The sequence below is a fragment of the Protopterus annectens genome, chromosome 6.part0 (assembly GCF_019279795.1).
Source record: "Protopterus annectens isolate FY-2018-M chromosome 6.part0, PAN1.0, whole genome shotgun sequence".
NCBI lineage: Eukaryota > Metazoa > Chordata > Ceratodontiformes > Protopteridae > Protopterus > Protopterus annectens.
Genome location: NC_056737.1, coordinates 319,428,686 through 319,441,613, shown reverse-complemented (window position 1 = coordinate 319,441,613; position 12,928 = coordinate 319,428,686). Strand labels below are relative to the sequence as shown.

Genomic DNA, 12,928 nt, shown 5'->3' with positions numbered 1-12,928 from the left:
TTCCTTGTGATCCTGCAGCATATGACACTAGTAATTGCTCTGTCTTCCTGAAAACTCTGGTTCTGTCCAAGTAGAATCTAAGCTGCCTGTGTACGTCCAAAAAATGCAGAATTCTCTCCCCCTTGTTCTGTGGATTTGGATAAAAAGTTGGCAAATGAATAGTTTGGTTAAGAGCCACACTGGACACCACCTTAAGCATAAATGTTGGGTTTGTCCTCAGAGAGACCTTGTCTGAATAAAACATGATAAAAGGTTCCACAGCCATGAGTGCCTGTAGCTCTGAAACCTGTCTTGCAGAAGTTATTGCTAGGAGCAGAGCATGTTTTCCAAGATAAAAACTTTATATCAGCAGTAGCAGCTGGCTCAAAAGGAGGCAGGGTGAGTTTTTCCAAGACATAGTTGAGGTCCCATGCAGGCATTGGTGATCTCCTTGGAGGCCTTAAGTTTTTGGCTTTAATAAAGGATGAGAAAAGATTGGTGGCTCTGTATTGTAATGAGCTGAAATGGCAGAGGCATGAATTTTAATTGATGAAAAAAATAGGCCTTTGTCCAGCATCTCAGTTAAATATTGCAAAATCTGAGACATATTTGGTACAGCTTTATCAGTTCCTTGTGCCTGGTTCCAAGCACAGAATCTCTTCCGTTTTCCAGTATAAGATTTTCTAGTACTAGGCCTTCTGGCTTTCAAATGACATCCATCACAGCTTTACTGAGAGGTGTGTTTTGTATGACTACATTATCCACCATGCTGCCAGGTTTAAAGTACTGAGTTGGCTGTGCAGGATCTGATTGTTTTGCTGGGATAGTAGATGAGGTATTTGAGGTAAGGTCCAAGCTCGGTATTGAGCCACATTCCTTAGGATTGGATACCAGTACTGGTGGGGCCAGTCTGGGGCAATCAGTATCATCTTTGGCTTTTCCTGTCTGACCTTTATGAGTATCTTGGGGAGGAGAGGCAGTGGAGGAAAGGCATATACTGTTAAGTTTTTCCAGCTGAAAGATAGGGCGTCCACTTTCAATGCTTGTCTGTGATAAGTCCTTGTGCAGAATCTTTTTAGTTGGTAGTTGTGAGGGGAGGCAAATAGATCTATGTCCGGGCATCTCCATTTCCTTGTTATCATGCTGAAGACTTGTGGATTCAGCTGCCACTCGTGGGTATCCATGAGGTTTCTGCTTAGTTCGTCTGCCAGAGTGTTTTCCTTTCCTGGCAGGAATTGTGCATGCAGATGTACTTGGTAAGTCAATGCTGTGTCCCACAAAATCATGGTTAGTCTGCAAAGGGGTAAGAATGTATGCCCCCCTGCTTGTTTATATACCACATGACCGTGGTGTTGTCTGTCCTTATCAGTAGTTGTCCCGGATGAAGTAGGGCATTGAAGGCTGTCAGGGGATTTTGAACAGCTAGCACCTCTTTTTGATTGATATGTAGACGCATTTGGTTTGAGGACCATGTGCCCTGAATGCATCTTCCTGCCATGTGGGCCCCTCCAGGCATAATCTGAGGCATCCGTTGTTAGTGTCTGCCTGGCTGGGGGTAATGTGCATTGCTGTCCCTTGTTCTGGTGACACCACCATCGAAACTCTTGTTGCAGGCAGGGAATGAGAGCAATCATTGTTTCCAGGCTGTGGCAATGTTGCGTCCAAACACTTTTTAGGTACAACTGAAGTTTACTCATATGCAGTCTTGCATAGGGAATTAGTAGGATGCAGGATGCCATGAAGCCCAAAGCCTGCAGAATTTTCCTTGCAGATGACTGGGCCTTTGTTGCCAACATTTTGAAATAGGTAGTCAGTTGCCTTTCTTTGTCTGGCGTGAGATAAGCCATGTGGGCAGTTGTATTTAAGCTTGCACCCAGGAATATTATCTCTTGAGAGGGTATTAGTTTTGATTTCTTTTTGTTGACTGTGTTCCCTAGGCATGTTATTAGTCTTTTCACAAACGCCAGATGCTGTAGAAGAATGTCCTTGTTCTTTGCTTGAATTAGACAGTCGTCCAAGTAAGGATATATTTGTATTCCTCTTTGTCTGCAGAATGCAATTACTGGTGCCAGGCACTTTGTGAAGACCCTGGGCGCAGTAGATAAGCCAAAGGGCAGTGCAGAAAATTGGTAATGCATTGAGCCAGCCTTGAATCTGAGGTATCTTCTGCATGATTGTCTGACTGGGACATGCAGGTATGCCTCTTTTAGGTCTAAAGTCATAAGCCAAGCATTCTTGCCCAGCATGGACAGAAGCTGCTGCAAAGTCAACATTTTGAATTTTGGTATATCCAGGAATGTGTTCAGAATAGATAGGTCCAGTATTGGTCTCCAGGCCTTGTCCTTTCTGGGTACCAAGAACAGTCTTGAGTAAAATCCTTGTTCCTGCTCTTGCTCTGGTACTTGTTGAATGGCACTCATGTCCATGAGGGATGAGACTTGTTTTTGCGCCTCTGCCCATTGATTTTTTGGCAGATCTGGCCAGCCGTCTGCCTTTGGCAGGGTATGGAAATGGAACTTGTAGCTTTGTGACACTATATTTAGAACCCACTTGTCCTGGGTTACAATGTGTCAATTTTGAGAAAAAAGTGCTAATTTTCCCCCTAAGGGTGCTGCAGGTAAGTGCTTGGTGCCGGCAGGGGGAAGTAATTGGTACTGTTTCCTGTATGGTTGTGATTTGTCTTCTCCAACTTTGGAGGTAGAAGCACCCCATTGCTTTGACCTGTATGAACCTTGCGCCTGGGATCTGCCTTTAGGAATTTTTGAATTTTGGAATATCCAGAAATGTGTTTAGAATAGACAGGTCCAGTATTTGGTCTCCAGGCTTTGTCCTTTCTGGGCACCAAGAACAGTCTTGAGTAAAATCCTAGTCCCTGCTCTTGCTGTGGTATTCGCTGAATGGCCCTCATGTCCATGAGGGATGAAACTTGTTTTTGTGCCTCTGCCCATTGATTGCGTGGCAGGTCTGGCATACCGTTTGCCCTTGGCAGGGTGTGAAAATGGAACCTGTAGCCTTGTGACACTATATTCAAGATCCATTTGTCCTGGGTGATCATGTGCCAATTTTGTGAAAAAAGTGCTAGTTTTCCCCCCAAAGGAGCTGCCAGAAGATAAGTGCTTGGTGCTGGCAGGGGAAAGTCACTGAGACTGTTTCCTGTATGGTTGTGACTTACCTTCTCCGCTTTTGTAGGTAGAAGCACCCCATTGTTTAGACCTGTATGAGCCTTGGGGCTGGGATCTGCTGGGGCGTCTGTATCTGCCTCTCTGTGGCCTGTCTGACACTGGAAAGGACCAATTCTTTGTAGGCCAGTTCCTGCTAAATCTGGGAGGTTGTACCTGTAAGAAATCCTTGACTGTTTGCATAGATTTAGCTTTGTCCTCCATTTTCTTCAACACCTCTTCTGCTTTAACACCAAACAAGGTATCATGCTGTAACGGAGCATCTAATAATTTTGCTTTAACATGATCAGGCAGATTCTGTTCCTTTAACCAAGCATGCCTCCTAATGACAGAACCCGTAACATCGGCCCTGCAGGAGGCTTCCAGAGAATCAAAACCACACTGCAAAGTATGCTTTCCCACTTGTTCAGCTGCATGCAATAAATCCTGCATTTCTTTGTTTTCTGCACATTCAGAATTTGTCAACATTTTCTCTTTAAGTAATGACATAAGATATTGCTGATATTTAAGCATATGAAACTGACAATTTAAGGCCCTTACAGCCAGGGTAGCAGAAGTGTAAATCTTTTCCCCCATCTGTCCAGGGCACTAGAATCCCTATCAGAGAGGACAGGGTTTTTTGCAGTGGACACCTTGACCCCTTTGGGACCTTGAGAGATAGTTTCTGGGTCAGCAGCAGGGTTTTAATAAAGAAATTTATGTGAATCAGGAACCCTGTAGTATATGTCTGGCTTAACAGGAGCTGGTGGTAAAGAGTCAGTAGTCAGACTGGACTCTACAAATACATCATCTACAATGTCTAAAACAGGAGAAATAGCAAGGGGCCTGTGCTGAGGTAGTAAAAGAAAATCTCTGAGCCTTTTCTTAGATTCTGAGTAATCTTGGCTCTCCCAGTGGAAGTGCTCCCTCATAGTATGCAGGGTCTCCCCAAAAGAATAATCCTCAGGAGGAGAGGGTGAAGGGATAGATTCTTCAGCATCAGAATCCTCATAGGGAGGAAGAGAGTATTCTTGTTCAGAAGAGGAATCAGAGGAAATGGAAACCTGATCTGAAAATTCATATTCTGTCTCTTGCCTAGGCCTCTTATCAGGAGGGGGATGGGAACCCCTGATCAAAGTAATTAGGTCTTTGGTCATTTTAAGCATCTGTTTTTTAGGCATGGAGGCCTGTCCAGGGGAATGTTGTACTTGTTTCTTTGTCTTTAGAGGTGCTTTAGTCTTTGCCTTTGAAGCTGAAGTCGTTTCACATATAACTGTGTAGGCCTGAAAACACCCTCAGAAGCCGATGCCTGCTCAGCGGCTCCGGACCCATCTGAGGGAATAGTTTCCGAGGGTCCAATACCTTCAGTTTCCAGCGGCCTAGTCAGCTCCACGTGGGAGTCGGAAACGGCCTGTGGCTCTGAGGTAGCGGGCATCAGGGGCTGCGAAAGCGCCTCACTGAGAACTGGCAAACCGGCGACTGGCCTAGCCAAAGCCTCATCGTCTGTTTTGGACCTTGGATGCCTGTCCTTTTCTTTTTCTTTGCGCTTTTTATAAATTCCGGTAGTCGGCTGTTCTGACGGCATTATATAATTAAATCTTCTGCCAAAATAATGAAATGCAAAATCGTACCGATGCTTAATAGTGCGTTGGTTAAATCTATCACAAAACCGACAACTAGCAACGTCATGGTCAGGGCCTAGGCAAGGAATACAGTAAGAATGAAAATCCTTATGAGGTATTTGTTTCCCACAAGAAATACAGTTATTAACTTTTTCTGACATCGGTCTGGTGCAAGAAAAAAGTTTCCCCAACGGGGTACTTAGCTTTATGAAGACTTCGGATCTGAAATTCGAACTTGAAAATCTCAGGAGTCAGCCGAAGGGCACTTGCGAACTGCTTTTGCTTTGGCACCGCACGGCAAGAAAGACTGAAGAAAATGGCGTCGGCTGCATCTTTTATACCCCTGGCACACTGACGTCAGTGAGGAGGCGAGAGCAACCGACTCCAGACCAGGACTTTGGAATTCAGGCCGACTGTGGGTAGCCTGCCAGCAGGATAACCCAATTGTAATGACTGCAACAGTGAAACACGATGAACATCTGCGGCCCTGCAGGAGGCCTCCAAAGAATCAAAACCACATTGCAAAGTATGCTTTCCAACTTGTTCAGCTGCATGCAATAAATACTGCATTTCCTTGTTTTCTGCAAATTCAGAGTTTAACAACATTTTCTGTTTAAGCAATGCCATGAAATGTTGCTGATATTTGAGCATATGAAACTGACAGTTTAAGGCCCTTATAGCCAAGGTAGCAGATGTGTAAACCTTTTTTCCCCATCTATCCAGTGAGCTAGAATCCCTGTCAGAGGGGGTAGGGTTTTTTGCAGTGGAAGCCTTAACTCCTTTGGGACCCTGTGAAATAGTTTCTGGGTCAGCAGCCGGGTTTTTAAAAAGGAATTTATGAGAGTCAGGAACCCTGTAATATCTGTCATGCTTAACAGGAGCTGGAGGTAAGGAGTCAGGGGTCAGACTGGACTCCGAAAACACATCATCTGCAATGTCTAACACAGGTGGAATGGCTACAGGCCTGTGTTGAGGTAGTAAAAGGAAATTCCTGAGCCTCTTTTTAAATTCTGAAAAATCTTGGCTCTCCCAGAGGAAATGCTCCCTCATGGTATGCAAGGTTTCCCCAAAAGAATAGTCCTTTGCAGGAGAAGCTGAAGGTATAGATTCTTCAGCATCAGAATCCTCATAGGGGGGAAGAGAATTTTCCAGATAAGAAGAGGAATCAGAAGAAATAGAAACCTGATCTGAAGATTCATAGTCAGTCTCTTGCATAGGCCTCTTATCAGGAGGGGGATGGGAACCCCTGATCAAGGTAATCAAGTCTTCGGCCATTTTGAGCATCTGTTTATTGGGCATAGAGGCCTGTCCACGTGGTTCTTGAGTTTGTTTCTTTGCTTTAGAAGGTGCTTTAGTCTTTGCCTTTGAAGCTGAAGTCGGTTTAATGTAAAGATGTTTAGGTCTGCATACACCCTCAGAAGCCGGTGCCTGCTCAGCAGCTCTGAACCCATCTGAGGGGAATAGTGTCCGAGGCTCCAATACCTTGAATTTCCAGCGGCATAGCCGACTCCATGTGGGCGTCGGTAGTGGCCTGCGACTCTAAAGTAGCGGGCGTCAGGGGCTGCAAAAGCGCCTCACTGAGAACCAGTGACTGACTTAGGAGAAACTTCATCATCGGTTTTGGACCTCGGTTGTTTATCTCTCTCCTTTTCTTTGCGGTTTTTGTGAACTCCGGTAGTCGGATGGCTATCCGATGACATTTCTGGATAATTAAATCGGCGTCCAAAATAGTTTAAAGCAAAATCATACCGATGCTTAATAGTGCGTTGGTTAAATCTAGCACAAAACCGACAACCAGAAATGTCGTGATCAGGGCCTAGGCAAGGAATGCAGTAAGAATGAAAGTCCTTATGAGGCATTTGCTTTCCACAAGAAATACAATTATTAACTTTTTCTGACATCGGTCTGGAGCAAGAAAAAAGTTTCCCCAACGGGGTACTTAGCTTTATTGAAGACTTCGGGTCTGAAACTCAAACACGAAAATCTCAGGAGTCGGCCGACCAGCACTTGCGAACTGCTTCTGCTTCGGGCACCACACGGCAAGAAAGACTGAAGAAAATGGTGTTGGCTGCTTCTTTTATACCCCTGATGACCTGATGTCAGGAAAGGGGCGACAGCAGCCGATGCAGGACCCAAGACTTTGGAATTCAGGCTGACTGTGGGCAACCTGCCAGCAGGATTACCCAAATGTAATGACTGCAACAGTGAAACACGAAGAACATCTCCACAAAAATAACCCATAACTCTATTTATCGCTTACCATCCCTTGTATACGCCTCCCCTATCCTAACAATTCTTAACTCCTCACTAAAACTAAAACTTAGTTAATAATATAACAAAATAGCTAAATTTGCCACTGGTCAGCCCCACAATTCTCACCATTGTTCTGCTTGTAAAACCTTAAAGCGTTTCGAACTACCCTACCTGTTGACTTTTAATCAACTAATCTTAACACATAAAATACTGTAAAACTCCTCATTCGCACAAGCAACTTCAATATTACTTCAACTTGATATTCCATCTTGTGACTTATATTCCTCTCAAAAGCATCTGTTTACAAACCGCAAAGATCAAATGGAGTCAGTCTGTACTCACACCGTGTCGCTAAAAACTGGAATAGTATTCCTGAATCATTCAGACTTACACCTCACTACGATTCCTTCAAATCTCAACTAAAAGAGCATCTGTCCAGCAAATGGATCTGCGAATGCTGCTCACCAACTTAGCACCCATTTCCAATTTTATATCTTAGCACTTACTACTAACTTCCCCTCTGGCTTTCCTTATATCTGAAGTTATAGTACAGTGACTTCTTTAGACCATCCCTACTACCACTCATGCTTTCATTTTTTTCTTATTAGCCTTCACTTGAGTAAACCGTATCTATGAAGTATTCATGCATTTCCTTTCTTAATCTACCTTTTATCTTTCAAGGAAACTTAACTTCTTCTTCTTGTTTCAGCTTTTCCCAGTTAGGGGTCACCACAGCAGATCACCTGTCCACTCATGATTGGCAGTGGAGTTTTACGGTGTCGAGTTGCAAGCCTGGCACCCAACCTTCCACAGAAGGCACACACACGCACGCACTCACACCTAGGGCCAATTTAGAGTGTCCAATCCACCTACGGCATGTCTTTGGGATGTGGGAGGAAACCAGAGCACCTGGAGGAAACCCACGTGACCACAGGGAGGACATGCAGACTCCGCACAGAAGGCAACCCAGCCGTGGATCGAACCGGAGAACCTCTTGCTGTGAGGCGGCAACGCTAACCACTGCACCACCGTGGCCGCCCTCAAGGAATCTTAACTGCAAGCATTAAAAATGTCTCAGTTAGTTTGCTTACAGAGTCTTACATCTTTATTGTTTATTTTTTCATATATCCATATACTGGCAAGAGTCACTAAAATCAATGGAAATTTGTAATATAACTTTACTGCTTATTACTTTTCCAAATTATCCACATACCGTCATTTTCTGTTGTTGTGAAAGTCTCTGTAATCTATGTAAATTTTTAACTTGCTATCTCTGTTTTTGGAACTTTTCTCCCCGGGCCTCTACTGAAAATAGGTACTTACCCAGTCGGACTCTCCCAGTAAACAAATGTCAACTAAATAAATAAATATTAGGGATAGAAACAGAGGCCTCTGCTGAAAATGGGCACTTACCTAGTCGGACTATCCCAATAAACAAATGTCAAATAAATAAATAAATAAATATTACGGATAGAAACAGCGCTCCATAATAAGAAATGGGCTGTACCTTACATTCCTTAATGGAAAATGAGCTTGAAGATAACACTGGCATGGAACAAAGCACCTACAATGTATATAATTTTAATAAAGAAGACTGCAAAACAAGGTGTGAAGACACTGGTCCAGTGGTTAAGATTTACAATATGTTGAAAATACAACGATATGGCCACTAGTTAATAGCTGATATCAAATTATACAGTAAATAATTAATGTGTGTTTAACTGTTTTGTTGTTTAAGGAGAAATGCTACAGCAAACCAGAGATTAAGACTATATAGAATACTTGATTTTGATAGGTGGATTTACATGCTTAACAATAGCAAGATACTGAAAGTTAGCACCAATTATCTGAAATGAGGTTAGATTACTAGTATTACATAAACATATAACTACAAAATGGTTATATCAGAAATTAAAGCTCAGTTAACACGTGCACCATGCACAGGGATTGCAAGGCATGTAAAAATGAAAATGTTATTTATAATAAAATGTTGTTCCCTAAAAAAAACTAAAGGGAGGCTGGCTAGCAGTCACTCAGTTTCCAACACCTAGCCATTCCTCTGACAGCCAAGCCACTAAATAAGTCCATGTTATCAGTACAAAACACAGAAACTTATCCTTTGACCTACTGCCATTCAAGTCAGAAAGGGACATGCATTTAACCCTTACAGGCCAGTAGGGGTGAGATTGGTGGAAAGAGGCTTGACAGCACAAGACTATCTTAGGACAATAAAGGCTGTTCTTATCAGATGGCACCAGTCAGCTCTGGCATCTAGTTAGTGGGAATACATCCAACCGTGTATCACAATTGTGCAACTAGCACAAATCTGCCAAGACACCGAAGCTTTAAGAAATTACATTTATACTGGGACCTAGCTGAAGCATACAATTATCCTCTCGAGACACTGAAAAACATCATCAAGGCAATCATATTTGAGAGGAGGACGTTCTTTGGTTAAAACACTAAATGCTTCTCAATGATTCTTGCTGAAAATTATTTGTGCACTTGATGCATTTCTTGGGGTTCTGCTGAAAATTTAATACAGTATTAAAAAGTTCTAGCAAAGTTTCAGATACCATAAATTAAACAGTCCTTATTTCAGAAAGCAATAAACACGCATTCACCAGTACAAATTCCAAAGCTCTTACCTCATGACTGGTTTTGCAGTAACATGGGCCTCATAGAAGATTGTGTACCAGTAAGGTAAGAGTAAATAACGCTCTTGTATCACATTTCTGATCAGCTTTGTGTTTTCTTCTCCTAACAGCCAGGGCTCACGTCGTTTGGATTCTGTATGTGAATGACCCCTAAAGAAGGGTTGGTACGCTCCAGCCTGGTACCAGCGCACCAATAGCTCGGGTTCTGGATCCCCAAAAAACCCACCCACATCAGCTATAAAAAAAAAAAAATGAGATAAGATGAGATGTTTAGACTCACAATCTTTCTTTACATCATTCCTACATGTTAATCATGCTTGTTACATAGCAAGAACACTTCAAAGGATTCAAAAACAAGTGTTCTTCCCTATGTTGACCTCATGATCAACTCAAACAATTTGACGATTACAGCAAAGTTACAAAACACAACACTAATACTGAAAGTTAAAGAGAAGAAAATAAATAATTGTGTAGTCATTAGAAAAAAAAAGGAGTCTAATTACATTACCACAAAAATTAAGCTTCTTTAGAACAGTTACCAAGTTAAATGAATTATACCTGTGGACTTGCAAAACTTGACATCTAATTATAGATTAAATAATTACTTGGCTATCAGTAGCCAAAGATTATGTATGTAAATGATATCACAGTGCAGCCCCCAGTGGTTTCTCAGTATCTAACTGCACCTGGCCTGTGACAATGATAAAAAGTGTAGAACAGGAGTGGGGAATGAGAAAAATGTTGATCTAGGGAACTCATAGAGCAAAGTAGACAAACCTGTTGCCATCAATTAACATTGGATAGACAAAGCAAAGGGCTTCAAATTCCACACTGCTGCTGTCAGTATTTGAATGTGCAACAGAAGCAGCAGTAGGGGGCTTGCCTCTCTCTGCTAGTACCGGATAAAATACAAAGGGCAATTAGCCCTAAGGGCATATGGTGAATGTGCACTAATTCGGTGGGTAATGCCCAAAACTTGCCACAACCAGACATGCTCTACTTTTTCAGAGATACAGATCAGTTATAATCACTGGCTCCCCAGGATCTGACTCACCTGAGACCAAGTCCTGTGCCTTTCTGTGCAAACTTACTAATCAGCAACTGAACACTGATGTAAATAAATTTGTGTGCCCATATGTACACACACTCCCAATATTTTTCAGTATGGGGGGCTATCCAACACAAACGTCCTTCTTCCCAGACATTAAGGTAAGCTGACATTAGCCAAAACTGTCAAAGCAATAACTCACTTTACTGTTTACACCAGCCTTTAAATGTTCTAACATTAACTATTTCCCAAGGATTGATGCAACAATGTTTGTTACAAATGAAAATGCATAAACCCTTGATGCAACAATGTTTGTTACAAATGAAAATGCATAAACCCTTAAGCTAATAAATGGAACAGCAATCACAAGCAAGCAAAGATGAATAACAAAATTCTTTACTTTAAATAAATAAAAAAGTTAATTTTTAAAGTAAATATGCAAACAATGAAATGCTTGCGCAGGAAATCAAAAATAAAACAGTGAAAAAGAGAGAATAGTATAGGTTAAGCACTGTCTACAAGCTAACTACACTCACTTCCCCCACTTCTAAACCAGTTTATCAAATCCTTAGTGAATTGCATTGGCCACTGCTGTAAATATTTTATGTAATTTACTGTCATACATTTTTTGTCTTCTACTACAGTTTGCTTATAAAACTATCATATGCTTTATTATGCCTATGTAACTTGTTAAGAGTCTAATTTTATTGTTTAATCGGTTTTATTTATGCTTTACAGGGACCGAAAATAGTCACTGTACCAGCTCACCTACCCGGTTATTAAACTGCAATCAATCAATAAAAAAAATCATCAAAGGCAATTATCATAGGTACTTACTTGGTTACTGATCTGTAAAGATCTTAAGAAGCCTAACCTTCTACTCCCATGGTAGTTTTTAGCACTTATATTTTGTGTACAGATAACGCAGAGAGAGGCAGAACAAGGTTATGTTGGGAGGTTTAAATGTTGCCCCTATTTATGAGGGACAAGGGTGCTAATGTGGGGGTGAATTTGCAGTTTCCCATCCATACATCTAAATTACATTTGAATAGGATAGGAGAAGCACTTTGCTTTATGCGGAGTGGAAGATGGTTCCACAGAGGTGAAATTCTCTGTGATGTATACTTACGCATAAGACGCGTTCAATTTATGTTGCAGAAGAACACGAGATCACTTGAGTGGGTGTTTATGCCACCTCTGAATTTGTGAATGTGTAAACGGTTTAACAGGATAGAGTCTGTTGAGGCTCTACACACAATCAGAGGCCACCCTTCTGTACCCTGTATGACACCAGAAGGAGGGACAAGGCCTTTAGAAGGTCCAAACAGTTTTTATGATATAGGTCCTTGATTTTCTTAGAGAGGAAGTGCTATGTTTGTTCCAGTGTACCAAGTGTTTGGACAAGTACATGTTGTAAGGGGCGCTGTGCTCAATAATCAGTCTAATGAGTGTCACGTACAGTGTGATGATTATATCACCGGACCTGGACGCCATACTTTTAGCTATGCAATGTAAAAGGACTTCCTTACAGTACTGTACACTTGATGATCAAAGGACAGGTTGCTGTCAACACAGATTCCCAGATACTTGACTATGGAATCAATTTTCAGAGGTGTGTTATCAATGTGACAGTTACAATGGGGTTATGCTTTAAAAAAAGATATGCTTATACATTTCTTGGTTTAGTTTTAGTCCTTGGTTATGACACCAGCATATATCCAATGAGTTACATAGGAATTTACATTTAGCTTGGAGATATTATCAATGATTTTTGAGTGTGGGATGGTACTGAACGCCAATGAGATGTAGTGTTTGCTGATTTGCCTTCATCTATTACTATAGAAACTTTTTGAAGAAGTTGACCAGGTTAAGTAGACAGGATCTGCCCATGACAAATCTGAACTGACTTTGGTCAAGAGACTGTACGTTAACCTATATCCCTATTTATTAATTCAATAATGATCCTTTCTGTAGCCTTACAGAGAAGGCTGTTCAGGCCTACAGGTTTATAATTACCTGGGTCTGTTGAAGCCCCACCTTTGTGTATGGGAATGACAGCTGCTGTCCTCCATTCATCTGGCATGAAGCCTCTTTTGAGGTTGATACTAAATAGTCTGTGTAGCAAGTCTGACAAGTCATGTTTCAGGCTGACCAGAAGGCAGCCTGGTATGTTGTCTAGTTGCACAGAAATAGTGCTCTTAGCCTTAGATA

At 41.8% G+C, this 12,928-nt stretch overlaps 1 protein-coding gene across 1 annotated transcript in view; it reads right to left on the bottom strand.

The window, feature by feature from the left end:
- Positions 1-12,928, bottom strand: part of GANC (glucosidase alpha, neutral C) — a 981,067-nt gene that overhangs the window by 338,118 nt on the left and 630,021 nt on the right. Inside the window, exon 17 of the mRNA XM_044074070.1 lies at positions 9,661-9,904. Within this exon, the coding sequence (XP_043930005.1) occupies positions 9,661-9,904 (244 nt within the window). The remainder of the gene's footprint in view (positions 1-9,660; positions 9,905-12,928) is intronic.